The sequence below is a fragment of the Brachionichthys hirsutus genome, chromosome 21 (assembly GCF_040956055.1).
Source record: "Brachionichthys hirsutus isolate HB-005 chromosome 21, CSIRO-AGI_Bhir_v1, whole genome shotgun sequence".
NCBI lineage: Eukaryota > Metazoa > Chordata > Actinopteri > Lophiiformes > Brachionichthyidae > Brachionichthys > Brachionichthys hirsutus.
In genome coordinates, this window is record NC_090917.1 from 1,435,814 (window position 1) to 1,461,679 (window position 25,866).

A 25,866-nucleotide genomic window follows, 5' to 3' on the forward strand; every position below is an offset into this window, starting at 1 on the left:
GCCTCGTCAGCGTCCATTTTCTTCTGCGTCTGTCCGCCGCAGATCAATACGAGGAGCTTATGGGCGGCCCGGTTATGAGACGGATAGCTTTATTGATTCGGTCAATAATTGGAATTTGCTTTAACAGAAAGTTCTCATTCATCTGTGACAAGCTAATGTCAGATGATTGATCGCTGTAGCTCCTTAAAACGCCGTTTGTTGAGCGCAGAGGCTTCAGTGAAAGCGGGACGTAGAAAACGCTGCTTTAAAGGCTTTAGAGACGAGACCGGGTCCCGCCCAGCAGAACTTCCTGTTCCCCAGGAGGCCCATTAACCATACACGAAGCATCACCAACAGGAAATGACACATTTAGCCGGGTCTCGGTGAGCTGCATGACTCAGTCAGCGGTAAAGCCTTCACGGCGCCCCCTCACACCGCAGGAAAAAAGGGGGGGGACGACCCGATCACTTCTGGAAGAGGTTAATAAAAAGCCCCGAGTAGACGGCAGAATCAAGTGACAAATCGCTTTAATCCCCCCCCCACTCGTCTCCACTCCCACCCGCGATCCCCGAGCGAGGATGCACCTGTGCTGGAGAGATAAGGCCTTCCGAGGGGGGGGTCATTGTTCCACCCCCCGCTGCATTGTTTGTCATTCCAACAGACGACAACGAAGGCCGGAGTCGGATCACGAGTGGAAAAACGCCTCGTAAAACGGGACGCGAAGGACGGAGACGATCTCGGGTCCAAAATGAACGCAGATAACGTTTATCTGACAACCCCCCCCCCCCCCCCCCAGGCTACTTTTATGAGATATTATATGACCGCCCATCAGTTTCATCAGCAGCCCATCCTGGAGGGCGTCCTTCATAATCTCACAAAGTGGAAACCGAGAATCGACCGCGTGCGTGTGTGTGCGTGTGTGTGTGTGCGTGTGTGTGTGTGCGCGTGTGCGCGTGCGTGCGCGGGACGGCCCTTACTCTGATGTCGTTGCGCCGCAGCTCCACGTCGGCGACGGCGTGCCCGTGGCTCGGGTGGCAGCGGGCGAAGCAGCAGTACTGACACACGGCCGTCTGCTCGGCCTCGCAGTGGTACAGCCGGTACTCGTCGTGCTGCAGGCAGGTCCACGCCTTCACCGCCTCGGCCTCCACCAGCAGGTGGCCGAGCGCCGAGCAGGGCTGCTGCAGGTGCGTCTGGACGTGGGACTGGCAGCACGGCGCGTTGCAACGCAGGCACACCTTCACGGCCGGCAGCGGCGGGCCCCGGCGGCACAGGATGCACTGCGGCGCCGGCGCGGCGGCCTTCTCCACGCTCAGGGCGTTGTACTTCTCCACGATGTTGGACAGCTTGTGGTTCTTCTCCAGGCCGGGCTTGGGCGTGTACGCGTGGTTGCACTCGGGGCAGCGCGCCAGCGACGACTCCTTGGCCCAGGCCTCGCCGATGCAGCCGCGGCAGAAGTTGTGCTTGCAGGGCAGCTGGATGGGGTCCGAGAACACGTGGAGGCAGATGGGGCAGATGAGCTCCTCCTCGAAGCAGTTCCTCCACGTCTCCGCCATGTCAGAGGCCATCGCGGCGCGGGCCGGCATGCACCGGGCGTCAAGTTCAACTGGACCGCCGGGCTCGAGAAGAACCCCCCCCCCCCTCCAAGGAGCGCAGGCGACCCCCCCGCCGGGAGGATCAAATGAGAGGAACCTCCCCGAGAGGCTTTACTGCTGAAGCAAGAAGGCAAATTCCAGAAAAATGACCGGAGAAGGCTTCAGGCGAGGATGACAACACAGCACGCACGCGCACGCGCACGCACACACGTTACACAGATTACAGTCAGTGTGTTTATGGGCCCACAGGAAGCTAGCTAGCTAGCAGGCCTCCCCAAGCTACAGGTAAAAACCACCACAACAAGGCACTGAGCTAAATATCCGGATCGGTCCGGAACAGATCGGGCCCCGGACCTGGAGGACTTTACTCCGCGTCACTCGGACTAGGATTGACTGCGGACCGATTCATACCAGCACAACAAAAAAAAAAAAAAAAAAGAGGAAGCGTGAAACCACGAGAAGGACGATCAGCTTTAAATAAAACAACAATAACCTGGATGCGTTTGATCTCAAACACCTCAAGGACACGCAGAAAATCACAACGCTGCGCAAAAAAAACGCATAAAACTTCAATTTAATACGCCCCGACGCCTCCAGCCTTTCAATCCGCCTCACACACACAAGGCCTCGGCTTTTTAGTTTTAATCTGAGGGGGGGATAAACCCGCACCGTCCTCCGGAGCCCGTTTACTGCATAGCTAATAGTTTTCCAGTCCGGCTCCTGCGCACAAAACAAAGGCTTTTAGGATCCGCAGGAATGTTGGCTGCTGTCGAGTAGCCTTTCTGCCCCCCCCACCAGCCCCCCCCTCGCCGCCGCCTACCCCCCGACTCATCTATCAAATATCTCCTGACACAAAGATCACTCCGAGCCGCAGCTAGCTTCAGCTTTGCACCTTTTTTTTTTTTTTTTTAGCCTTTAGCTAACAACATATTTTCCCCCCCTACTTCCTTCTCTCGGTTAAATTAGCTCAGACGTCACCTCTCCATTTTCAAGCAGCACTATTTTCTGCTAGCTAGACCCGAGCTATAGCCATTATCTCAAAAAAGCAGCCATATTTGTTTAATTAGCCGATGGAAATATAATAAAAAAAATAGATATACCCCCGCTAATCTTAAAGGGGACGTCGCGTCTCTGTCCTTGTTAGAGGTAGCTGTCATCGGCCATCTTGTAAATCCTCGTTTTTTGGGGGAGAGAGAGAGAGAAAGAAAAGAAAAGGAGATATCCTCCGTGTTCGATAGCTGACCTACAGACACATCAACGCCGACGTCTTTACAGAAGGAGAAACACGCCTTTTGTCGCCATTGTAGGTCCCAGAAAGAGACGCTTCCCGACCGGGTTCTCGGTTCCTGCGCGGCCGCGGCGTCCGGTAAGAGTCGCGCTTCATAAAAAAAAAAAAGAAAAAAAAAGAAATCCAACACGGTTGTGAATAATAATTTGCGTCTCCCCCCTCTCTCTCTCTCTCTCTCTCGTTCTTTCTTTCTCTGTCTGTCGATCAGGCTTTAGAGGGAGAGAGGAGGAATGCAGGCGAGCCGGACTCGGTCTCCAACCAGCGCGAACAAAAACCAGGACGTCAACACACTTCCGGTGAGGATTTTCAAAGTAAAAGCCGACTTCAGAGCAAAAGCTTCCCGTTCGCACAGACCAGAACCGGATTTATTTACGCACATACCAAGACCCATTTTTTAAGATGTTATTTCATCCATCAAGACCCAACCAGCAGGGGGGGTAATTCCTGGCTCCAGTGCAAATAAGTCTGTATAATATACATGTTTGAGTCTCCTCTGCATCAAGAACAACAACTTCCCTTTCTTCCTTTGTGCTTTTTTTAAACACAAAAGGTTCATATTAAACTTCCTACCTCCAGCTGTGTTATTATTTGTTTTACCGCATGTGCATTTTATTTTGTTGCATGAATGATAGATAGCAATAGAAAATTCCAAGATGTCTGTGTCGGTCATGGGATCACTGGTTTTGGGTGTAATTGGATGATGCGGGGGGGGGGGGGGCTGAGCCGCCTCGCTGAGTGACCTCATACATCACTCTGACATTTAACTATCATTGTGGGGGGGTTCTCTCCGTGTCGGTGCTGCTCCTCTGGGGCAGGTCCGCAGATCTGCATGAGATTCAGACATAGAAATTAATATGAAACTGAATATGAAACGCATTTAAAAGGCACTTTTTGTTGCTGCAGTCGGCCCAGCAGCCATTTTGCAGAGTGTGTCTTACTTCTGGCGGGTTAGTTCGGCCCCATACGACGTGACGCCACCTAAATACAAGGCCGGACGTCCTGGAAACTCGTTGCGACACTTTTAGTTGTTTTTTTCCACAGGTAGAGGAAGCCCCACTTTCGCAGGGCATCAAAAAATTAGGTAAAACTCTTGTTGTTCCACTCCACGGAAATCTTTAGTAAAAGGCGAAAGATTTATACGATCTGAAGTGAAACAAGAGTGATCTGAACTCCCCGTGTTCGACCGCTGGGACTGGATTCACGGCGATATCACTTTGAGTCAGGGTTTCTGTCAGAATTGTCACGTAATGAAGTATAACAGTACACAAAGCATCAAACACACGGATAAACTACTTATTTATACTGTAGGCGTACAATGTTGCGCGTATTTTGAGTTAGTTTGCTAAAATATGGCGCAAAGCACGATGGGATTGCAATCTCACTTCCGGGTTGTCGGGCATTTCCAAGTAGCTGTCTGCGTTATTTTAAGTCAATATGAAATGAAACCCCGATAGAATGTACACTTTATCTAAAAATGAACATGTTATGTGACGTTTCTACATCGGGCTCGGTTTAATTCTTTATTTTTAGCTCTAGCTCTCAGAGAGAAGCTTCTTCTGCTTTTTTCCCGTCTTCTTCGCTGTTCACTGACTGTTAGTGAAAAACCGAGGTGCAATAGCGCCCCCAGCTGGACAATAATATATGCTAAACATTCTTTTTTCAGTTACGTCGACCCATATTAAACGTGATTATCTTTAGCGTAGAAAAATAGCATTACCTGCAATGCAGATGAACTAGCACGGAAGCTAATTATTAATTGCAGATTTTTAAAGTCTTAAGGGCTGGCAGTAACCTTAGGTTTTAAAGAAACATGCGTCCCTTGACCTGTTATAGCTTAGCCATGATTTATTTTTCACATGTAGAGGAAGCCCCACTTTCGCAGGGCATCAAAAAATTAGGTAAAACTCTTGTTGTTCCACTCCACGGAAATCTTTAGTAAAAGGCGAAAGATTTATACGATCTGAAGTGAAACAAGAGTGATCTGCCTTCTGGGTGGAAGTCAGACCGACGCCATTACGGACAACAGGACTTTCAGTCCCGGTTCATCTTAAATTCCGCATGGCATTATGGGAGAACGAGTTCACGTCGGGATTGTCAGACAATTGATCGTCGATTGGCTGTATAATTCAGTCGGAAGAATTTACAATGAAACAAGCAATTAGTATGTTATGAATAACATCATATAAATACAATATTGTATTGCTTATATTTTAGTGACATCATGAATGTATAATACTTTCCAAATAAATGTGTCACTGTAGCAGTTTAAGATTTAAAACCAAGAAAACACACCTGATAATAGTCCACTAAATCAGACCCAACTCTCCCAAGAGCGAACCTAATAAAAACTTTATTTTTTCACAGGTAGAGGAAGCCCCACTTCTGCAGGGCATCAAAAAATTAGGTAAAACTCTTGTTGTTCCACTCCACGGAAATCTTTAGTAAAAGGCGAAAGATTTATACGATCTGAAGTGAAACAAGAGTGATCTGCCTTCCGGGTGGAAGTCAGACCGACGCCGTTACCGACAACAGGACTTTCAGTCCCGGTTCATCGTAAATACCGACTTGCATGGCCTTATGGGAGAACGAGTTCACTCCGAGATTGTCAGGCAATTGATCGTTGATTGGCTGTATAATTCAGTTGGAAGAATTTACAATGAAACAAGCAATTAATCTGTTTTGTAAATAACATCATATAAATACGATATTGTATTACTTAGATTTTAGTGACATCATGAATGTATAATACCTTTAAAAATAAATATGTTGCTGTAGTTTAAGATTTAAAACCAATAAAACTAACATGATAGAAAATACAGGTGAACGGACACACCTGATACTTATTAATTAAACCAGATCCACCTTGTCAAAGAGCTGGAGTGAAACTATTCAGATGTGTCTGAACATTTCAATCCGAACTAACAGATACATTTATTTTTCACAGGTAGAGGAAGCCCCACTTTCGCAGGGCATCAAAAAATTAGGCAAAACTCTTGTTGTTCCACTCCACGGAAATCTTTAGTAAAAGGCGAAAGATTTATACGATCTGAAGTGAAACAAGAGTGATCTGCCTTCTGGGTGGAAGTCAGACCGACGCCATTACGGACAACAGGACTTTCAGTCCTGGTTCATCTTAAATACCGACTTGTGAAGCGCATGGCATTATGGGAGAACGAGTTCGCTTCGGGATTGTCAGGCAATTGACCGTTGATTGACTGCATAACTTGGTTGGAAGAATTTACAATCAAACAAACAATGAATATGTTATGTAAATAACATCGTACAAATACAATATTATATTGTTCATATTTTAATGACATCATGAATGTATAATACCTTTCAGAATAAATGTGTTGCTGTAGCAGCTTAAGATTCAAAACCAAGAAAACTAACATAATTGAAAATACAGGGGAACTGACCCACCTGATACTTATTAATTAAATCAGATCCACATCGTCAGAGAGTTTGGGTGAAACTATTCGGATGTGTCCGAACATTTCAATCCGAATGAACAGATGCATTTATTTTTCACAGGTAGAGGAAGCCCCACTTTCGCAGGGCATCAAAAAATTAGGTAAAACTCTTGTTGTCCCACTCCACGGAAATCTTTAGTAAAAGGCGAAAGATTTATACGATCTGAAGTGAGACAAGAGTGATCTACCTTCTGGGTGGAAGTCAGACCGACGCCGTTACCGACAACCGGACCTTCAGTCCCGGTTCATCGTAAATACCGACTTGCATGGCCTTATGGGAGAACGAGTTCACTTCGAGATTGTCAGGCAATTGATCGTTGATTGGCTGCATAACTTAGTTGGAAGAATCTACAATGAAACAAACAATCAAATACTGATGTAAACAACAACATATGAACAAAATAATATACTGTATTTATTTTAATCAGATCAGGTGTGTAAATTCTTCTAAAAATGAATCTGTCATGTTGGCAAAACGAATATGACCTGAAATACATGCAGGTAAACGATGAGGCTGCTAGTATTTAATTTAATTTATTTAACAGGGACAGCAAACATTAATAAACATTTCTTTAAATGTGCCAGAATTAGCCAAAGGGCTATTTTACACCTGTTGTCCCTGGACACGGATTCCAAGCCCCCCAAATATATACACATATGAAATAAAAATAACATAATATGATTAGATTAGAAGCACGTCCTGTTGAACTACTTAATTCAGACCCAGCTTTTTTAGAATCCAAATTAACTCTGCATCCGAAGCTTCGAGTCCTGAGACTCCTAACTAACAACCCATTTATTTTTCGCAGGTAGAGGAAGCCCCACTTTCGCAGGGCATCAAAAAATTAGGTAAAACTCTTGCTGTTCCACTCCACGGAAATCTTTAGTAAAAGGCGAAAGATTTATACGATCTGAAGTGAAACAAGAGTGATCTGCCTTCTGGATGAAAGTCAGACCGACGCCGTTACCGACAACCGGACTCTCAGTCCCGGTTCATCGTAAATACCGACTTGCATGGCCTTATGGGAGAACGAGTTCACTTCGAGATTGTCAGGCAATTGATCGTTGATTGGCTGCATAACTTAGTTGGAAGAATTTACAATCAAACAAACAATTAATCTGTTTTGTAAATAACATCATATAAATACGATATTGTATTGCTTATATTTTAGTGACATCATGAATGTATAATACCTTTAAAAATAAATATGTTGCTGTAGTTTAAGATTTAAAACCAATAAAACTAACATGATAGAAAATACAGGTGAACGGACACACCTGATACTTATTAATTAAATCAGATCCACCTTGTCAAAGAGCTGGAGTGAAACTATTCAGATGTGTCTGAACATTCCAATCCGAACTAACAGATACATTTATTTTTCCACAGGTAGAGGAAGCCCCACTTTCGCAGGGCATTAAAAAATTAGGTAAAACTCTTGTTGCTCCACTCCACGGAAATCTTTAGTAAAAGGCGAAAGATTTATACGATCTGAAGTGAAACAAGAGTGATCTGCCTTCTGGGTGGAAGTCAGACCGACGCCGTTACCGACAACAGGACTTTCAGTCCCGGTTCATCGTAAATACCGACTTGTGAAGCGCATGGCATTATGGGAGAACGAGTTCGCTTCGGGATTGTCAGGCAATTGACCGTTGATTGACTGCATAACTTGGTTGGAAGAATTTACAATCAAACAAACAATTAATCTGTTTTGTAAATAACATCATATAAATACAATATTGTATTGCTTATATTTTAATGACATCATGAATGTATAATACCTTTAAAAATAAATATGTTGCTGTAGCAGTTTAAGATTTAAAACCAAGAAAACTAACATAATAGAAAACACAGGTGAACTGACACACCTGTTGCTTATTAATTAAATCGGATGCAACTCGTCAAAGAGTTGGAGTGAAACTATTCAGACGAGTTCAGTGTCTGAACATTTCAATCCGAACTAACAGATACATTTATTCTTCACAGGTAGAGGAAGCCCCACTTTTGCAGGGCATCAAAAAATTAGGTAAAACTCTTGTTGTTCCACTCCACGGAAATCTTTAGTAAAAGGCGAAAGATTTATACGATCTGAAGTGAAACAAGAGTGATCTGCCTTCTGGGTGGAAGTCAGACCGACGCCATTACCGACAACAGGACTTTCAGTCCTGGTTCATCTTAAATACCCACTTTCCGAAGCGCATGGCATTATGGGAGAACGAGTTCGCTTCGGGATTGTCAGGCAATTGATCGTTGATTGACTGCATAACTTGGTTGGAAGAATTTACAATCAAACAAACAATTAATCTGTTTTGTAAATAACATCATATAAATACAATATTGTATTGCTTATATTTTAGTGACATCATGAATGTATAATACCTTTCAGAATAAATGTGTTGCTGTAGTTTAAGATTTAAAACCAAGAAAACTGTCATAATAGAAAATACAGGTGAACTGACCCACCTGATACTTATTAATTAATCAGATCCACATCGTCAGAGAGTTTGGGTGAAACTACTCAGATGTGTCTGAACATTTCAATCCGAACTAACAGATGCATTTATTTTTAACAGGTAGAGGAAGCCCCACTTTCGCAGGGCATCAAAAAATTAGGTAAAACTCTTGTTGTTCCACTCCACGGAAATCTTTAGTAAAAGGCGAAAGATTTATACGATCTGAAGTGAAACAAGAGTGATCTGCCTTCTGGGTGGAAGTCAGACCGACGCCATTACCGACAACAGGACTTTCAGTCCTGGTTCATCTTAAATACCCACTTTCCGAAGCGCATGGCATTATGGGAGAACGAGTTCGCTTCGGGATTGTCAGGCAATTGATCGTTGATTGACTGCATAACTTGGTTGGAAGAATTTACAATCAAACAAACAATTAATCTGTTTTGTAAATAACATCATATAAATACAATATTGTATTGCTTATATTTTAGTGACATCATGAATGTATAATACCTTTCAGAATAAATGTGTTGCTGTAGTTTAAGATTTAAAACCAAGAAAACTGTCATAATAGAAAATACAGGTGAACTGACCCACCTGATACTTATTAATTAATCAGATCCACATCGTCAGAGAGTTTGGGTGAAACTACTCAGATGTGTCTGAACATTTCAATCCGAACTAACAGATGCACTTATTTTTAACAGGTAGAGGAAGCCCCACTTTCGCAGGGCATCAAAAAATTAGGTAAAACTCTTGTTGTTCCACTCCACGGAAATCTTTAGTAAAAGGCGAAAGATTTATACGATCTGAAGTGAAACAAGAGTGATCTGCCTTCCGGGTGGAAGTCAGACCGACGCCATTACGGACAACAGGACTTTCAGTTCTGGTTCACCTTAAATACCGACTTAAACTTGTGAAGCGCATGGCATTTTGGGAGAACAAGTTCACTTCCGGATTGTCAGGCAATTGAACTTTATTGGTTCCTGTGGACAATTTACCATGAAATAACCCATGAGTGATGTAAACAACAGCATTGTGAATAATATGAAACTGTAGTTATTAGAATTAAAAATTATACCAACATTTTAGAAATACAGACATCCTGCTTTGTGAGTTTCGCCATAAGCACTTTATTCAGAATCTGTGATTTGGAGCCCCTGGTGGACACTCTGGGTATTACAACTCTGAGTTACACCTTACCTAAACTCGGTTATCACATATAAAACGAAGCCCCGCTATCGCAGGGCATCAAAAAACTGATTGGCTGTGGCGAAACCGATAACTAAGCAGCCTCATGGGTAACCAAGCGAAAAAGGTTGATATGCCGCTTCCGTAGAAGCCTTTTATTTACCGGCAAGAACAGTTTCAGTGAAGGGTCAGGTAAAACGCACAAAGTCACGTTACGTTTTACAGAAACTCTAAATTCCCGTGTTGGACGAAACACAAAAATAAAATAAATCGGCGAAGAGAAAACATTCCACTTCCGGCAACAAACGGCTGAGGCGCATTGCATGACGGGAGAACAGGCTTATTTCCGGCTTGTCGCTGATTGGCTACTTCGAAGAGTTGCGTTTGGAGCTGTATAATTTAACGTAGAAAGGTAACATTACCTAGAATACAGGAAAACTAGTACAGAAGCTAATTAATAATTGTAGATTTATTTATAATTTATTATAGTATGTCAGAAACCTTAGAGGAATACGCGTAACTATTTTGTAGCTTGGCCACCATTCGCTTTTCACAGGCAGAGGAAGCCCCACTTTCGCAGGGCATCAAAAAATTAGGTAAAACTCTTGTTGTTCCACTCCACGGAAATCTTTAGTAAAAGGCGAAAGATTTATACGATCTGAAGTGAAACAAGAGTGATCTGCCTTCTGGGTGGAAGTCAGACCGATGCCGTTACCGACAACCGGACCTTCGGTGCCGGTTCACTTTTAAAGCACGTTAGAACAAAGTCGACTTAGAATCCTTTTACAGAACAACTAACGTCCTGTGTTGTTGCAATGAAAAATAACTTCCTTAAGCGCCATGCACCAGAAGGTTAGTTATCAAGAATATGGCGCAAGGCATGACGGGAAAGCACCTCGTTTCCGGGTTGAGGAAGTTTAAACTTAAAATCGCTGTAATTTCGTTACGTGTAAAGATATTTACAGGAAACATTGAAAAATCACACAAAATACCAATGTTTAATTTTATGTTGTTTTTACACGACAGAACTATCATCATAAATACTTAAATACTTATTTATAAAAATATAATCCAGTATAATTTGGCGACTGAAAAAAGGCAGGCAAAAAGAAGGTCGCAGTCTGATGATGATGATGACCTTCAGTCCCGGTTCATCGTAAATACCGACTTGCATGGCCTTATGGGAGAACGAGTTCACTTCGAGATTGTCAGGCAATTGATCGTTGATTGGCTGCATAACTTAGTTGGAAGAATCTACAATGAAACAAACAATCAAATACTGATGTAAACAACAACATATGAACAAAATAATATACTGTATTTATTTTAATCAGATCAGGTGTGTAAATTCTTCTAAAAATGAATCTGTCATGTTGGCAAAACGAATATGACCTGAAATACATGCAGGTAAACGATGAGGCTGCTAGTATTTAATTTAATTTATTTAACAGGGACAGCAAACATTAATAAACATTTCTTTAAATGTGCCAGAATTAGCCAAAGGGCTATTTTACACCTGTTGTCCCTGGACACGGATTCCAAGCCCCCCAAATATATACACATATGAAATAAAAATAACATAATATGATTAGATTAGAAGCACGTCCTGTTGAACTACTTAATTCAGACCCAGCTTTTTTAGAATCCAAATTAACTCTGCATCCGAAGCTTCGAGTCCTGAGACTCCTAACTAACAACCCATTTATTTTTCGCAGGTAGAGGAAGCCCCACTTTCGCAGGGCATCAAAAAATTAGGTAAAACTCTTGCTGTTCCACTCCACGGAAATCTTTAGTAAAAGGCGAAAGATTTATACGATCTGAAGTGAAACAAGAGTGATCTGCCTTCTGGATGAAAGTCAGACCGACGCCGTTACCGACAACCGGACTCTCAGTCCCGGTTCATCGTAAATACCGACTTGCATGGCCTTATGGGAGAACGAGTTCACTTCGAGATTGTCAGGCAATTGATCGTTGATTGGCTGCATAACTTAGTTGGAAGAATTTACAATCAAACAAACAATTAATCTGTTTTGTAAATAACATCATATAAATACGATATTGTATTGCTTATATTTTAGTGACATCATGAATGTATAATACCTTTAAAAATAAATATGTTGCTGTAGTTTAAGATTTAAAACCAATAAAACTAACATGATAGAAAATACAGGTGAACGGACACACCTGATACTTATTAATTAAATCAGATCCACCTTGTCAAAGAGCTGGAGTGAAACTATTCAGATGTGTCTGAACATTCCAATCCGAACTAACAGATACATTTATTTTTCCACAGGTAGAGGAAGCCCCACTTTCGCAGGGCATTAAAAAATTAGGTAAAACTCTTGTTGCTCCACTCCACGGAAATCTTTAGTAAAAGGCGAAAGATTTATACGATCTGAAGTGAAACAAGAGTGATCTGCCTTCTGGGTGGAAGTCAGACCGACGCCGTTACCGACAACAGGACTTTCAGTCCCGGTTCATCGTAAATACCGACTTGTGAAGCGCATGGCATTATGGGAGAACGAGTTCGCTTCGGGATTGTCAGGCAATTGACCGTTGATTGACTGCATAACTTGGTTGGAAGAATTTACAATCAAACAAACAATTAATCTGTTTTGTAAATAACATCATATAAATACAATATTGTATTGCTTATATTTTAATGACATCATGAATGTATAATACCTTTAAAAATAAATATGTTGCTGTAGCAGTTTAAGATTTAAAACCAAGAAAACTAACATAATAGAAAACACAGGTGAACTGACACACCTGTTGCTTATTAATTAAATCGGATGCAACTCGTCAAAGAGTTGGAGTGAAACTATTCAGACGAGTTCAGTGTCTGAACATTTCAATCCGAACTAACAGATACATTTATTCTTCACAGGTAGAGGAAGCCCCACTTTTGCAGGGCATCAAAAAATTAGGTAAAACTCTTGTTGTTCCACTCCACGGAAATCTTTAGTAAAAGGCGAAAGATTTATACGATCTGAAGTGAAACAAGAGTGATCTGCCTTCTGGGTGGAAGTCAGACCGACGCCATTACCGACAACAGGACTTTCAGTCCTGGTTCATCTTAAATACCCACTTTCCGAAGCGCATGGCATTATGGGAGAACGAGTTCGCTTCGGGATTGTCAGGCAATTGATCGTTGATTGACTGCATAACTTGGTTGGAAGAATTTACAATCAAACAAACAATTAATCTGTTTTGTAAATAACATCATATAAATACAATATTGTATTGCTTATATTTTAGTGACATCATGAATGTATAATACCTTTCAGAATAAATGTGTTGCTGTAGTTTAAGATTTAAAACCAAGAAAACTGTCATAATAGAAAATACAGGTGAACTGACCCACCTGATACTTATTAATTAATCAGATCCACATCGTCAGAGAGTTTGGGTGAAACTACTCAGATGTGTCTGAACATTTCAATCCGAACTAACAGATGCATTTATTTTTAACAGGTAGAGGAAGCCCCACTTTCGCAGGGCATCAAAAAATTAGGTAAAACTCTTGTTGTTCCACTCCACGGAAATCTTTAGTAAAAGGCGAAAGATTTATACGATCTGAAGTGAAACAAGAGTGATCTGCCTTCTGGGTGGAAGTCAGACCGACGCCATTACCGACAACAGGACTTTCAGTCCTGGTTCATCTTAAATACCCACTTTCCGAAGCGCATGGCATTATGGGAGAACGAGTTCGCTTCGGGATTGTCAGGCAATTGATCGTTGATTGACTGCATAACTTGGTTGGAAGAATTTACAATCAAACAAACAATTAATCTGTTTTGTAAATAACATCATATAAATACAATATTGTATTGCTTATATTTTAGTGACATCATGAATGTATAATACCTTTCAGAATAAATGTGTTGCTGTAGTTTAAGATTTAAAACCAAGAAAACTGTCATAATAGAAAATACAGGTGAACTGACCCACCTGATACTTATTAATTAATCAGATCCACATCGTCAGAGAGTTTGGGTGAAACTACTCAGATGTGTCTGAACATTTCAATCCGAACTAACAGATGCACTTATTTTTAACAGGTAGAGGAAGCCCCACTTTCGCAGGGCATCAAAAAATTAGGTAAAACTCTTGTTGTTCCACTCCACGGAAATCTTTAGTAAAAGGCGAAAGATTTATACGATCTGAAGTGAAACAAGAGTGATCTGCCTTCCGGGTGGAAGTCAGACCGACGCCATTACGGACAACAGGACTTTCAGTTCTGGTTCACCTTAAATACCGACTTAAACTTGTGAAGCGCATGGCATTTTGGGAGAACAAGTTCACTTCCGGATTGTCAGGCAATTGAACTTTATTGGTTCCTGTGGACAATTTACCATGAAATAACCCATGAGTGATGTAAACAACAGCATTGTGAATAATATGAAACTGTAGTTATTAGAATTAAAAATTATACCAACATTTTAGAAATACAGACATCCTGCTTTGTGAGTTTCGCCATAAGCACTTTATTCAGAATCTGTGATTTGGAGCCCCTGGTGGACACTCTGGGTATTACAACTCTGAGTTACACCTTACCTAAACTCGGTTATCACATATAAAACGAAGCCCCGCTATCGCAGGGCATCAAAAAACTGATTGGCTGTGGCGAAACCGATAACTAAGCAGCCTCATGGGTAACCAAGCGAAAAAGGTTGATATGCCGCTTCCGTAGAAGCCTTTTATTTACCGGCAAGAACAGTTTCAGTGAAGGGTCAGGTAAAACGCACAAAGTCACGTTACGTTTTACAGAAACTCTAAATTCCCGTGTTGGACGAAACACAAAAATAAAATAAATCGGCGAAGAGAAAACATTCCACTTCCGGCAACAAACGGCTGAGGCGCATTGCATGACGGGAGAACAGGCTTATTTCCGGCTTGTCGCTGATTGGCTACTTCGAAGAGTTGCGTTTGGAGCTGTATAATTTAACGTAGAAAGGTAACATTACCTAGAATACAGGAAAACTAGTACAGAAGCTAATTAATAATTGTAGATTTATTTATAATTTATTATAGTATGTCAGAAACCTTAGAGGAATACGCGTAACTATTTTGTAGCTTGGCCACCATTCGCTTTTCACAGGCAGAGGAAGCCCCACTTTCGCAGGGCATCAAAAAATTAGGTAAAACTCTTGTTGTTCCACTCCACGGAAATCTTTAGTAAAAGGCGAAAGATTTATACGATCTGAAGTGAAACAAGAGTGATCTGCCTTCTGGGTGGAAGTCAGACCGATGCCGTTACCGACAACCGGACCTTCGGTGCCGGTTCACTTTTAAAGCACGTTAGAACAAAGTCGACTTAGAATCCTTTTACAGAACAACTAACGTCCTGTGTTGTTGCAATGAAAAATAACTTCCTTAAGCGCCATGCACCAGAAGGTTAGTTATCAAGAATATGGCGCAAGGCATGACGGGAAAGCACCTCGTTTCCGGGTTGAGGAAGTTTAAACTTAAAATCGCTGTAATTTCGTTACGTGTAAAGATATTTACAGGAAACATTGAAAAATCACACAAAATACCAATGTTTAATTTTATGTTGTTTTTACACGACAGAACTATCATCATAAATACTTAAATACTTATTTATAAAAATATAATCCAGTATAATTTGGCGACTGAAAAAAGGCAGGCAAAAAGAAGGTCGCAGTCTGATGATGATGATGATGATGAATATATTTATTAGATAGAATGGTAGAACAGTACAAGTACAGTCTAAACAATAAGATGTACTACAGTACAAGTACAGTTAAAACAATAGGATGTATTATAGTACAAGTACAGTTAAACCCCCCCCCCCGAGTCATACTTAGTCGAATAAACATACGTAACGCCTTTCACACATTCCTGAGGCTCCATTCATCCTCTGTCTGCGTTCTTTGATAAAGTCTGATGATGTTGCTGTTGTGCAGTTTCTTCCACACGTCCTTTTCCAGCAGCAAGTCGTGGCTGATGTAGAAAACCACCTCGGTTTTATTCTTCTCGTAATAGTAGTTGGAGTATTTCTCGTAGTCGTCGGTCATGAATCCGTACGCGCTCACCTGGGAATAAATCGCAGCCAATATAAAACATTCCTTAAAAAGGAATGTTCAGGGCAGGTGCTTGAGTTTAACGTAAAAACTTACCGTGTCGCAGGTGTGCAGAGCGAGGAAGAGTGTGAACGCCCCGCTTGTGGGCCGGAAATACGACCAGTACGTCGAGTTAAGGAGGGCGGACTTTAAGAACCTGTGGGCGGAGCATAGCATCAAATAAGGACACGCGTGGCCGGGAATGGCTGCAGCCGGCTGTTGTGGGAGTCGACCTGTTCTTCACGTATCTCAGGAAGTCCTGGTGCAGAACATAGAAGCGACTCTCGTTGAACTGCCCGCCGTAGTACATCCTGGGCCTGTGGGGGGGGTCGAACCCGGACATCAGCAAAGATAGCGACATGCATTACGTCTGTACTACCATCATTGTGTGTGTGCGTGCTCACCATTCCTTGTGATGTGGGCCGGCAGCGACCTGCTCTCCCTTCAGAAGAGCCCGGAGCCAGTAGAAGTCCCTCGTCCCCTCGGGGATCATCGCGTACCTGATGCCCTGCGCGGATGGGACAAGGTCACGGGGTCACGGGGATGAGGCCGAGCGAAACCACTCGAGACGCGGTTCGGTTCGGTTCGGGCACCTCGTCGTTCGGGACCGCCGCGTGCCCGTGCGCCCGGAGCAAGCGGCGTGACGTGGTGATGGAGTGGGCGGTGTGGACGTACACCGACGTCCTGGTTCCCACGTCGTCTTCGTAGCCTTTGATAACCGCTCCGTTCATCCTGTCACCAAAAAAACGACATCCTGATAGCGTCCAATGGGATTAGGGGATGATACGGGATCGCCCTCTCTCTCATTCTCACCGGAAGACGTGATCGTGGGCGTCGATCTCTTTCCCCATCTTAGAGCCGCCGAGGATCCCGCCAGTGCCGACCACGGCGCACCGGACGCACCGGTCCCCGCCGGGCTTCGGGGGGGGGAGGAGCGGATGGCGGGGCTCTGGGATCAACATCACCGACGGCATCACATCTGAAACGGAACAAAGAATGAGCCGAGCGGATCTCGCTCTCGTGAGACTTGGCCCTCCCGGCTCCCCGTAGTCGGCACCTACCGTCGTACCTGTAGCCCATGAACCCGAAAGGGTTGTTGAAATGCGAGAGCCGGTTCCACTCGCTCACGTTGATGTTGTCTCTGTGCAGAAACAGACGCACGGCGGGGAGGAACGCTTCCCTGAAGCCCTCGGCGTCGGAGTTCCGCACGGACCGGACGCACGGCTTCAAACGGGACCAGAGCGAACACGTCATTTCTCGCCTGAAGCCGCCGGCGTCTCAGTCGTGTCCCGTCCCAACATGCTCACAGTACGTCTGGGTGGGGCATCCAGGCTATAGATGTCCTCAAAATCCCACCGAGGGGGCCTGGAGAAGGATTCCGTGGAGAGGACGGGCATGGGAGTCTCATCCGCGGCGGCGTGGGAGGAGCCTCGCAGGTCATCGCCGCCGGAGAAACGGCCTTCGAGTCTGGGTCGGATTTTTCCTGAGACGGTCCAGCTGGAAATGTTTTTTTTTTTTTTGGGCCAATAAGAAAAGCGACACGAAGAACCGTTTGCGACACTTGAAATGATTCTTCCTGCTTACCTGACGTTGGATAAGCGTTCCCAGAATAAAAGGAAACACGCCGTGGAAACGGAGATCAAAGCCAGAGCAGAGAAAATCCGGGAAGTTTTCAGCTGCATCCCGGAAGGACGGAAGTGAAATGACTTTGTGTTGCTTTCCGTTGAGTTTGTGCGTCACGGCGGGAAAACCCGCAGAACGTGTTTGGGGAGGGGCTTTACTAACACACACGCACACACACACACACACACGCACACACACGCGCACCTTGTCAAAGGAACACAATTAGCTTCTTTTCTTTTTTTTATTGCACAACAGAGAAGTCGTGGAATAGAGTTCACCAGATTTGAACCCGTTGAAGATTCACTAATGACGCCATTGAATAAAAATAAAAATAAAAAGTCAAAACACATTTCCTTCATTAGCGACGGTAGAAAACTAACACCTCCTCCCTTTGGCTCCTGATTCTTGCTAGATTTAGCCCCCGCTGTGGGCTGCAGAATGTCCTCGTGTGGCTTCATCTTCACTGTGGATGAAGATCCTTCAGAACTACAACCAGCAGAGCGCCGGACGGGTCGGTCGGGGGGTCGGTCGGGGGGTCGGGGGTCGTCCTTCTCAGATGGAGTAGAGTCTCAGCTGCTCCTCCACGTCCCCGTCCGACAGCTCCCCGAACGTCTCCTTGTTGTCCTGCAGCAGCTGGAAGATGACGGCCAGCTGCTCCCGTTGCACCCTGGGAAGGAACGAATGAAGGGATGAGAGGGGGGGGGGGGGGGGGGGCGCAAACTCATTCGATTATATTGATTAGAATTTATGTGCTGTTGCCAGGCAACCATCAGAGACTCCAGGAAGCCAATAAACAGTCATAGAGCAAAGGCTCGTAAAATAGATCCGATTCTACACGAAGGACGGAACAAACATAATAAAATCACGCTAATGATTAGCTGCTGGGATAGCCTAGCCTGCTACCTTTGCACAGGCTAGGCTAGTTCTCTACCCATGCTTCCAGGGGGCTTCGTGTGGAGCTAAGCTAACGCCGTTAGCTTTATTTTAAATGTGCCTGCTGCCTTCATCTTCCTTTCAACCTTTAACCTCGACGCCTGGCAGAGGCTCAATCTGCCCCGAGGAGGACGGCGAGCAAACACGTGATGTCAGAGAGAGGAAGATTAGGAGGGAGGAGGAAGAGGAGGATCTTAAGAGTCGCTAGAACGGCACATTTCCAGAAAGGCGTTGAGGCGTCGGTGGTTTTTAGGGGGCTCAAACAGAATTTGTGTAGAACTTTTGAAGCTGTGAGGTTGCCAGGTTGCCGGGGGGGACGGGGGGACGACGACCTTGCACTGACCTCTGCTCCTCCTCCAGCTCCTCTTTGGACATCATCATTTCCAGGTGGTGGGACCGCGCCTTTCCGGGGACGTACTTCAAGGCGCTCGTTTCGTTCGGTTCCACTTTCTCTGATGTCACACAACAAGCGGATTAGAAACACAACAACAACAACAACAACAACAACCACAACCACCACCACAACCACCCTGCCCGTGCGTCCGGCGGGTCGAGGGGCTCACCCTGGACCTCCGGGCTCTCCGCCGCTCCTCCGGTCTGGGGGGCGCGGAAAGCAAACTTTAGGAGCTCCTTATCAGAGAGGCCGATGTACGACCCTCGACCCCTCGCCGTGGAGGCCTCGGGGGAGGGGGGGTCCACCTCGAAGCTGGTGGCGGTGGTGGTGGAGGAGAGCTCGAGCAGCGCGTCCAGATCTCCTGATTTAGGGTGGGGGTGTTCCTCCTCCTGAGGAGGAGAAGGAGCACCGTGATGGAGATGACTCCTCCCGCTGGTTCTCCGTTAATCTGAGGCTTTCTTTCAGAATATTAAACTTTTTATTTTTCACGTTCATGATCTGAAACTCGCTTTAGTTCATTTAAATATAAATTCTAAAAGCACAGAGCCACCCATAAGCCCCGCCCCCCGATGTGAAACCAGACTCCCCATAATTTAAATTCTTAATTCCGCTCTGATTTAATCCAGGTTTCGTTCCCGTTATGTTTCCGGTTCTCCGTGCGTCGTGAGTAAAAGAGATTAAGAGATGATGACGTAATAACGAACAGCTGATTTACCGACTGCACGGATTTCACCACGTCCCAGTGATCGTGGCCGCTCCCGCTGATATCACACCAGGCGTCCCCGGCCGCCTCCTCCTCCTCCTTCTCCTTTTCCGGTACGTGTCCGTTCTGCTTCGGCGCCGGTTCCGACCGGGACTCCGGGGTGCTCCGGGAGGACGGATATCCGTTCAGCAGCGACGTGGCGACCACCAGGGCGAGCAGCGTGAAGATGGCGGCCGACAGGACGAGCGTCAGATCCATGGCTCGACACCGGGACGAAGTGACCCCTGGTCCCGCCGGTCCGCCCTCACATGCCTGTGATAATCCTCACCGAGCGTGCGGCGCTAACGAGCACCGGGGATATATCCTGCAATCTGCTCTACGAGCGTGACGTCACGTCCCCCTTGGTCCCGCCCCTGCAGCGCGGATCAGCCGAGCACGTCACGATGCAACGTGCTCGGCTCTCTCGCTAATCCAGGTGAAGAGGAGCAGAGGGGAGGTGGGCGGGGCTCACCTGAGGATGCCCCGCCTCCACACAGGTATGCCGGATATCAGCGCCCTTAGGACCGCCCCCCACCCCGGGTTTTATTGATTTTAGAGCTTATTCTACTGCTGGATCAGAACCCGAGGACACACACAGGATGTCTGGGCTCATTTTATTTATGTTTTTGCTACTGAATAAATAAAAACTTTAGAACCAAACACACAGAAAAACAGGAAGCATTGATTTTATTTACGACAAAGATCTTTATTGGCATTCGCCTGAAGAAATTAAACGACAGGAATGGAACACAAGTACTGGAACGCCCATTGAACCCTTCACTAGGGAGTCCAAGTGGACCCAAATCAGAACCAAGATGAACAGTGGATAAGCCACAGGGGGGGGGGGGGGCAGGAGGAGTCAAGAGAGAATCTTTACAGCACATGAAGGGGGAGGAGCTCACAAGACGGGAGAGGATGGTCGATCTGCCGCACCTGTGAGCTTACAAACCGGCAAACGGCAGCGGAGGGTCGAGCCCCGGAACGGCACCGGGTGCTCAGCACCGCAACACGCCGCGCCGCCGCACTGCACCGCACCTTAACAGCTAACCAGCATTACTCAACCGCTACACAACTGCGCCTAGTGCACAAAAGATACACAAGAGAGAGGGTTAGAGTCATGAAAAACAACTCAAGCCAGACAGAAATGCAAAGAATAAAGAAAAGCTTCGACAGACGCTACGGTGCCGGACGGGCACAGAGATGTTTTTAAATGTACAGGAAGCAACAGCTGGAAAGTCGACATCGGAGACACTCGGCTGCTAAACGGTCGTTTCCACCCAGAAAGGATTTTAAAACGAGGGATTTAACGAGAACAAATTTACATCCGCTAGGAGAAAAAAAAAATGAATTTGTTAACAAGTACAAATTTAAGCAAACAGAAATCTTTAGAAATAAAAGGCCCAATTTATTTTTATGTGTGGAATCCCTTTCAATATTCTCACAAACGATCAGGTTTACAATAAAGTGAAATAAAAGACTTTAGACCAAAACTCCAATAACCTTTGAGTCCGCCTTCAGCGGCGACCGACTCCCGGCGTCCTCAAAGAATCCGTCCTCAGATCTGCAAAGAGAGAGACAGAGGAGTTGGGCCGGAGCCAAACAGGAAGCGCCACGCCGTTTAAATGATGCCGGTCTGATCTCGGCTGACGCCATATTTAATTACAGTTCTAACAACCCCCCCCCTCGGTAACATACTAGCGCTCGGGGGCATATTAAAAAACAAACAAACCTTGGGGTCCGTTCCCTTGGTGAGAGGCGGGGGACACCGCAGGTGGAACAGAGCCCAGCCCACCTGCCCGTGACGCCCCCGTCAACGTACCTCACCACACCACCTCATACACCAACTGACCGCCCGAACCACCGCCATGGCGACCTGCTCCTTAGCAACTGCCATCACCCTCAGCAACAGGCCGGTCACATGGGCGGGCCACACACTAACTGCTATCACACTGCCACACCCCCATCGCCTGCGCCTCCCTTTGCAAACAGGACTCCGCAGCTTGGAGGAAAGAATTCCACATTTAGGTGAACGTTTCCAGTGAAGCATCCCCCCCCCCCCCCCTCCCATCAGCACATATGATTGATGCCTGCCACCATTTTGGAATGTGATGCAGGGCCATCAACCCAAATCTGCTGTTGCCTGTGGTGCTTTAGCGTTAGCTGAACACACAGCTAACGCTAAAGCACACAGAGGACTAGGGCGACAGTCCCAATGGTATTTAAATTCAGACAAGTATTTTAGACTCCTCCCCCCCCTGAATACCGTTGGATTAAGACTCTGCTTCTGCTCCGTTGTCCTCCGGTGATTTCGGCCTACTCTTGGATTTGGACCTGGACCGGGATTTGGACCCCCTGTTGGATGGAGGGGTTCTGCTCCTTGACTTGGACCTGGAGCGGGACTTGGACTTGGACTTGCTCCGTCTGGGTGTTCTGGACTTGGACTTCGATTTGGACTTGGACTTCGATCTGGACCCGGATCTGGAGTAGGAACGGGACCTGGAACGGCTGTAGCGGTTGCGGCTCCTGGATCGGGACCGGCTCCTGGAGCGGCTGCGCCTGCGCCGACGGGGGCTGCCGGATCGGCTGCAATTGCAGGAAGGAACAAATTTCAAGCACATTTGAGACATAAACAGATTAAAAACGGCGTAAACAAACGGCGACCAGCCACTCAAACCCGCTGATCGATGGCGGATCGCGGTAGCTAAACCACGTGCTCGTTGTGCGGAGCTAACCAACACAAAGCCTCGTCGACCCCACGCGAGTCCGTACCTCCTGCTTTTGCGTCCGTAGCCTCCGTATCTGCGTTGCGGTCCACCTTTCCGGCTGTACATGGGGTCCGGGGGCCGTCCGTAGCGAGCCATCTGCACGCGGAGCTCCCGCCCGTCGAGCAGCGCGCCGTCCATGGCGTCCATTGCGTCCTCCGCGTCGCGCTTGTCGAGGAAGCGCACGAACGCGAAGCCGCGGCTCTCTTTCGTATACCTATCTCGGGGAATATAGACGTCGCCCACGCGGCCGTACTTATCGAAAACTCGCCGCAAAGTCTCCGGCGAGGTCCGGTAAGTAAGGTTATCCACTTTCAGGGAGGTCATTCCTTCGACGTCTGGCGGCGGCCTTCCGTAGCTCATTTTCGTCGAGCAACAAAGCCGGACAATAAAGACGAAAACCGAGACGAGTTCTGTCGTTCGGTAAAAATTATCAACGTTCAATTAACGATTCTCCAATCGGGGATATAACTACGTTTATCGATAGCTCAAAACAACAAAAGTTAAGCTAGCTCCTACCGCGCTGCCTCCACGTAAAATGGCGGCAACGACGTTTCCCTTTCGCCTTTCATTGCGCACCCGCTGGCCTCGAATGATTGGCTGTCCATTGGCGGCGCCTGATTGGCTGCCACTTCAGACCTCCTCTGATTGGCTTGCCTATTTGTTCCGCGACCTTCCCAACATTTATACTGCCCCCTATCGACGGGGAGTCGTCAATAAAGGCAAACGGGAACCGCTATTCGTCTTTTGTTCGTTTGAAGATATCGTAAAAACCAGCCGATAAAGAACGAGAGGAAACTCCTCCTCTTTGCCAACTCTGGAAATTCTTGTTTTTAATTTTGCGTCGTTATATAACTCGCAATCTGTTCTACGGTCCGACTTGTTGCGCAAAAAAAAAGGATTCCGTTTATTTTTCTTATAATAATATATGGATAGTTCTCCCCATGTTATGCTCGATTATCGATCTGTTGCCGACATCGTTTCCAGACGGTAAGTGCTTGTCTCTGCACTGCAGTCAACGCCGCTCGCCCATTTGGCATAGGAAGGTCACTCTGCTCGGAGAGAGGAGGACTGCGCAAAAAGCCAGCCCGGATTTGTGCCTGAGTGACGTCACGCGGAGCCACAGACCTCTTTGACAGTATCCAGCAGCGATCAGCACCGGGGGGGGGGGTATATGATCAACACCCAGCGGGCCGGAGATGTCGACGTTCTGATTTCTACACGGAGATTTCCTTTTCCATCGATTGCGCGTTTGCGGCGCGCCGCGGGAGCGCGTATCTGTTATTGAACGGCTGTTTCTGTCTCAAAACGGGCTGCGCTGTTGGATAAGCAGTCAGAAAACAACTACTAATCCCCCCCCCCCCAGCCCCCCGGTGGTACATTCACGACGGGGATTGGAATGGACAGGCCGGCCGGATTAATGAAATGATATTGAATAAGGGAGACGCTGCGCAGAGAGCGAACCTGGAGTGTTATGCGCGTTAAACCCGTGCGTGGATTTTTTTTTTTTGTGCGTGTGTGACTGGAAATGGGAGCTTTAATCAGCAGACAGAACATCGGCGTGGAAGAAGTGGACATGCCGTCCAATTCGGTGTATCGTTATCCACCGAAATCAGGTAGGTCGCCAAACGAATCTGCTTTTGTCCAGTGATTTATGTTTGGGGGGGGTGGGGGGGGGGGGTGCAGGGCTTCTCGTCCGGTTACCTGAATCCTCTGTCCGCATCACTAATTTATAGTTAAACAGTTTATTTATTACTTATGAAAAACATCATGTCTGACATAATATATATAAATAATATTCATATACGTGCATTCCTCTCTTCTTTTGGCGCATATTTCAGCAGTATGGGGGGGGGGGGGGGTGTTGCGTCACCGGGCTGCCTCAGTCTGTGTCTATACCAAATCAATCACTCCCGATAGATCTTCAGAGGATGGGAGTGAAGCCCCCCCCTCACCTTTTTTTAGGTTGCATTCAGCAGCTAATGACGATGAAGATTTCTGGTATTTTATTGTAACCATTTAAACTCTGCTCATTTTAGGCATCATCCACCAATAGAGGCACAAACCTCCTTTAAACTTTTATTGGGTCACCACAATCCATCCTTACACCACTTCCGGACCCCCCCCCCCAACCCAAGCATGGAGGACAGATAGCCAGAGCTTTACGAGCCGTCCACCTGACTGTCCTTTGGACCTCATACCTGAGTTATAAATTAAATCTGGCTTCTTGTTGTTCTCTGCGGGACATTTATGATTCCAGCTCGCTGCCTTCGGATCCCCGTTGGGGGGCAGTAATCCCACGGTTCCTTTGAAAACAAAGACAAAAACAAAGTTTCTTTGAAAAGAAGTGCACAGAGACACAAAGTAAATCAAAATGTCCCTCAAAAAATAAACACTGGAGTTCATCGATCCCACAGTTCGCTTTGTAACGTCTTTATCTACAAAAGGAACTCTGTGGCCGTCTGTGAATTTATGATTTTACAACCCCCGGGAGGAGGGGGGGGGGGCAGCCTGGCTCTCTGGTGAAACCAATCTGTCCGTCCCAGAACCAGTCATCTGGGCTTTTTTTTTTTTTATCTTCCCGATTGGCCCGTGTTGAATGCTTCCTCTGGCCGACCGGGCTGTCCATGGCTGGTCGTTCCATTTTAAACCTCCATTACAGGCTTATGATATTAGCGCAGCCTGTGATTTAGAGGCATGAACGTCTTGTCACCCGCCCAAACAAGCTTCTCGTGGCCAGCGACAAACAACAAGCCCGGCCAGGACGCTGTCACCGGTCCGGCTCAACCACTAGCTCAAGTTAGAAGACGTTTCAGCTCTCATCCAAAGAGGCTTCTTCAGTTCTAAATATAGAGAGAGAGTCCTGGAGCAGAAAAACAAACAAAGAAAGGGCCGAAACCACCAGGGCAATCAGACAAATGCGTGAAATGAAAAACCGTCCTGCTGAAATCTAGACTGAAGACTTCCTCTGTAATTCGTGCATAAATCCTAAAGGTCAGTGTCCCTGCAGGGAGTTACTTCGCCAGTCACTTCATCATGGGCGGGGGAGAAGTTTGACTCCACCCATCCGGAGGGCTTCCTGTTCGGGGAGAACACCGACCTCAACTTCCTGGGGACCAGACCTGTGGCGGTGAGCGTTCCCTTCCCACGCGTCAAAACCTTTTTGTCCCGAGAGTTCCGACTGATTTCACACATTTAAAGCAGACGCTGTGGAGAAAATATTTAAATCAAGAGCTCCGGGGTCAGAATGAGAACCGCTGATGAAGAGGAGCTGGAGGTCAAGAGGTCATTAAAGACGGCCTGAACGTCCTGGACTCCGTGGCGCTGATGCGACGCTGCTCTGCCC

The 25,866-nt window shown here is 46.1% G+C and overlaps 4 protein-coding genes and 17 non-coding genes across 27 annotated transcripts; all 21 read right to left on the bottom strand.

Annotated features, from left to right (window-relative positions):
- Window positions 1–664: 664 nt before the first annotated feature.
- On the bottom strand, window positions 665–1,608 carry LOC137910382 (E3 ubiquitin-protein ligase TRIM8-like). Its single transcript, XM_068754820.1, has 2 exons — window positions 957–1,608; window positions 665–715 (listed from the first exon to the last, which is right to left on the bottom strand). Exons 1-2 carry the CDS (start codon window positions 1,560–1,562, stop codon window positions 665–667), a joined length of 657 nt encoding a protein of 218 aa, XP_068610921.1. The 5' UTR covers window positions 1,563–1,608.
- A 2,300-nt stretch (window positions 1,609–3,908) lies between these two features.
- Window positions 3,909–4,022, bottom strand: LOC137910538 (U5 spliceosomal RNA). The gene has a single exon (XR_011106069.1). It is a non-coding gene; the product is annotated as a U5 spliceosomal RNA (small nuclear RNA).
- Window positions 4,023–4,725: 703 nt separating this feature from the next.
- LOC137910539 (U5 spliceosomal RNA) lies at window positions 4,726–4,839 on the bottom strand. The gene has a single exon (XR_011106070.1). It is a non-coding gene; the product is annotated as a U5 spliceosomal RNA (small nuclear RNA).
- A 392-nt stretch (window positions 4,840–5,231) lies between these two features.
- Window positions 5,232–5,345, bottom strand: LOC137910530 (U5 spliceosomal RNA). The gene has a single exon (XR_011106062.1). It is a non-coding gene; the product is annotated as a U5 spliceosomal RNA (small nuclear RNA).
- A 466-nt stretch (window positions 5,346–5,811) lies between these two features.
- On the bottom strand, window positions 5,812–5,925 carry LOC137910534 (U5 spliceosomal RNA). The gene has a single exon (XR_011106065.1). It is a non-coding gene; the product is annotated as a U5 spliceosomal RNA (small nuclear RNA).
- A 476-nt stretch (window positions 5,926–6,401) lies between these two features.
- Window positions 6,402–6,515, bottom strand: LOC137910529 (U5 spliceosomal RNA). The gene has a single exon (XR_011106061.1). It is a non-coding gene; the product is annotated as a U5 spliceosomal RNA (small nuclear RNA).
- Window positions 6,516–7,149: 634 nt separating this feature from the next.
- Window positions 7,150–7,263, bottom strand: LOC137910532 (U5 spliceosomal RNA). The gene has a single exon (XR_011106063.1). It is a non-coding gene; the product is annotated as a U5 spliceosomal RNA (small nuclear RNA).
- A 467-nt stretch (window positions 7,264–7,730) lies between these two features.
- Window positions 7,731–7,844, bottom strand: LOC137910536 (U5 spliceosomal RNA). The gene has a single exon (XR_011106067.1). It is a non-coding gene; the product is annotated as a U5 spliceosomal RNA (small nuclear RNA).
- Window positions 7,845–8,327: 483 nt separating this feature from the next.
- Window positions 8,328–8,441, bottom strand: LOC137910523 (U5 spliceosomal RNA). Its single transcript, XR_011106055.1, has one exon. It is a non-coding gene; the product is annotated as a U5 spliceosomal RNA (small nuclear RNA).
- Window positions 8,442–8,914: 473 nt separating this feature from the next.
- On the bottom strand, window positions 8,915–9,028 carry LOC137910540 (U5 spliceosomal RNA). Its single transcript, XR_011106071.1, has one exon. It is a non-coding gene; the product is annotated as a U5 spliceosomal RNA (small nuclear RNA).
- Window positions 9,029–9,501: 473 nt separating this feature from the next.
- On the bottom strand, window positions 9,502–9,615 carry LOC137910524 (U5 spliceosomal RNA). The gene has a single exon (XR_011106056.1). It is a non-coding gene; the product is annotated as a U5 spliceosomal RNA (small nuclear RNA).
- A 926-nt stretch (window positions 9,616–10,541) lies between these two features.
- Window positions 10,542–10,655, bottom strand: LOC137910525 (U5 spliceosomal RNA). Its single transcript, XR_011106057.1, has one exon. It is a non-coding gene; the product is annotated as a U5 spliceosomal RNA (small nuclear RNA).
- A 1,045-nt stretch (window positions 10,656–11,700) lies between these two features.
- On the bottom strand, window positions 11,701–11,814 carry LOC137910533 (U5 spliceosomal RNA). Its single transcript, XR_011106064.1, has one exon. It is a non-coding gene; the product is annotated as a U5 spliceosomal RNA (small nuclear RNA).
- Window positions 11,815–12,281: 467 nt separating this feature from the next.
- Window positions 12,282–12,395, bottom strand: LOC137910537 (U5 spliceosomal RNA). The gene has a single exon (XR_011106068.1). It is a non-coding gene; the product is annotated as a U5 spliceosomal RNA (small nuclear RNA).
- Window positions 12,396–12,878: 483 nt separating this feature from the next.
- On the bottom strand, window positions 12,879–12,992 carry LOC137910535 (U5 spliceosomal RNA). The gene has a single exon (XR_011106066.1). It is a non-coding gene; the product is annotated as a U5 spliceosomal RNA (small nuclear RNA).
- Window positions 12,993–13,465: 473 nt separating this feature from the next.
- On the bottom strand, window positions 13,466–13,579 carry LOC137910526 (U5 spliceosomal RNA). Its single transcript, XR_011106058.1, has one exon. It is a non-coding gene; the product is annotated as a U5 spliceosomal RNA (small nuclear RNA).
- Window positions 13,580–14,052: 473 nt separating this feature from the next.
- On the bottom strand, window positions 14,053–14,166 carry LOC137910527 (U5 spliceosomal RNA). The gene has a single exon (XR_011106059.1). It is a non-coding gene; the product is annotated as a U5 spliceosomal RNA (small nuclear RNA).
- A 926-nt stretch (window positions 14,167–15,092) lies between these two features.
- LOC137910528 (U5 spliceosomal RNA) lies at window positions 15,093–15,206 on the bottom strand. Its single transcript, XR_011106060.1, has one exon. It is a non-coding gene; the product is annotated as a U5 spliceosomal RNA (small nuclear RNA).
- A 447-nt stretch (window positions 15,207–15,653) lies between these two features.
- st6galnac1.1 (ST6 (alpha-N-acetyl-neuraminyl-2,3-beta-galactosyl-1,3)-N-acetylgalactosaminide alpha-2,6-sialyltransferase 1, tandem duplicate 1) lies at window positions 15,654–17,749 on the bottom strand. Its single transcript, XM_068754531.1, has 9 exons — window positions 17,651–17,749; window positions 17,374–17,563; window positions 17,128–17,290; window positions 16,880–17,045; window positions 16,660–16,798; window positions 16,471–16,574; window positions 16,300–16,383; window positions 16,124–16,223; window positions 15,654–16,039 (listed from the first exon to the last, which is right to left on the bottom strand). Exons 1-9 carry the CDS (start codon window positions 17,746–17,748, stop codon window positions 15,836–15,838), a joined length of 1,248 nt encoding a protein of 415 aa, XP_068610632.1. The 5' UTR covers window position 17,749; the 3' UTR covers window positions 15,654–15,835.
- A 171-nt stretch (window positions 17,750–17,920) lies between these two features.
- mxra7 (matrix-remodelling associated 7) lies at window positions 17,921–20,071 on the bottom strand. 3 transcript variants are annotated; one of them, XM_068754726.1, is made up of 5 exons: window positions 19,732–20,071; window positions 19,322–19,405; window positions 19,186–19,219; window positions 18,966–19,074; window positions 17,921–18,356 (listed from the first exon to the last, which is right to left on the bottom strand). In XM_068754726.1, exons 1-5 carry the CDS (start codon window positions 19,975–19,977, stop codon window positions 18,242–18,244), a joined length of 588 nt encoding a protein of 195 aa, XP_068610827.1. In that variant the 5' UTR covers window positions 19,978–20,071; the 3' UTR covers window positions 17,921–18,241. The 3 variants fall into 3 exon arrangements, with proteins under 3 accessions (XP_068610827.1, XP_068610828.1, XP_068610826.1); XM_068754727.1 differs by lacking the exon at window positions 19,322–19,405; XM_068754725.1 differs by having other exon boundaries at window positions 19,186–19,405.
- Window positions 20,072–20,454: 383 nt separating this feature from the next.
- Window positions 20,455–23,073, bottom strand: srsf2a (serine and arginine rich splicing factor 2a). 5 transcript variants are annotated; one of them, XR_011106035.1, is made up of 5 exons: window positions 22,528–23,073; window positions 22,022–22,341; window positions 21,488–21,757; window positions 21,259–21,319; window positions 20,455–20,836 (listed from the first exon to the last, which is right to left on the bottom strand). XR_011106035.1 is itself a non-coding variant. In XM_068754430.1 (3 exons), the coding sequence occupies exons 1-2, from the start codon at window positions 22,881–22,883 to the stop codon at window positions 22,029–22,031; spliced, it is 669 nt and encodes a 222-aa protein (XP_068610531.1). In that variant the 5' UTR covers window positions 22,884–23,073; the 3' UTR covers window positions 20,455–21,319; window positions 22,022–22,028. The 5 variants fall into 5 exon arrangements, 2 of the variants coding, with proteins under 2 accessions (XP_068610531.1, XP_068610530.1); XR_011106033.1 differs by having other exon boundaries at window positions 20,455–21,319; XR_011106034.1 differs by having other exon boundaries at window positions 21,259–21,757.
- Between the last annotated feature and the right edge of the window lie 2,793 nt (window positions 23,074–25,866).

What these genes read in the sequence shown, in the direction of transcription:
- LOC137910382 (XM_068754820.1), bottom strand. Translation starts at nt 1,562, where the DNA reads ATGCCGGCCCGCGCCGCGATGGCCTCTGACATGGCGGAGACGTGGAGG. An exon ending in TGCGGCGCAACGACATCAGA is followed by an intron (nt 716 to 956) that starts GTAAGGGCCGTC and finishes TTTGGACCCGAG; the next exon opens with ATCGTCTCCGTCCTTCGCGT.
- st6galnac1.1 (XM_068754531.1), bottom strand. Translation starts at nt 17,748, where the DNA reads ATGCAGCTGAAAACTTCCCGGATTTTCTCTGCTCTGGCTTTGATCTCC. An exon ending in GGCCCACATCACAAGGAATG is followed by an intron (nt 16,384 to 16,470) that starts GTGAGCACGCAC and finishes CCCCCCCCACAG; the next exon opens with GCCCAGGATGTACTACGGCG. An exon ending in CTGAGATACGTGAAGAACAG is followed by an intron (nt 16,224 to 16,299) that starts GTCGACTCCCAC and finishes CTCCGCCCACAG; the next exon opens with GTTCTTAAAGTCCGCCCTCC.
- mxra7 (XM_068754725.1), bottom strand. Translation starts at nt 19,977, where the DNA reads ATGGATCTGACGCTCGTCCTGTCGGCCGCCATCTTCACGCTGCTCGCC. An exon ending in TGGTGAAATCCGTGCAGTCG is followed by an intron (nt 19,406 to 19,731) that starts GTAAATCAGCTG and finishes TCTCCTCCTCAG; the next exon opens with GAGGAGGAACACCCCCACCC. An exon ending in GAGCTGGAGGAGGAGCAGAG is followed by an intron (nt 18,357 to 18,965) that starts GTCAGTGCAAGG and finishes GTTCCTTCCCAG; the next exon opens with GGTGCAACGGGAGCAGCTGG.
- srsf2a (XM_068754430.1), bottom strand. Translation starts at nt 22,883, where the DNA reads ATGAGCTACGGAAGGCCGCCGCCAGACGTCGAAGGAATGACCTCCCTG. An exon ending in TACGGACGCAAAAGCAGGAG is followed by an intron (nt 22,342 to 22,527) that starts GTACGGACTCGC and finishes CTGCAATTGCAG; the next exon opens with CCGATCCGGCAGCCCCCGTC.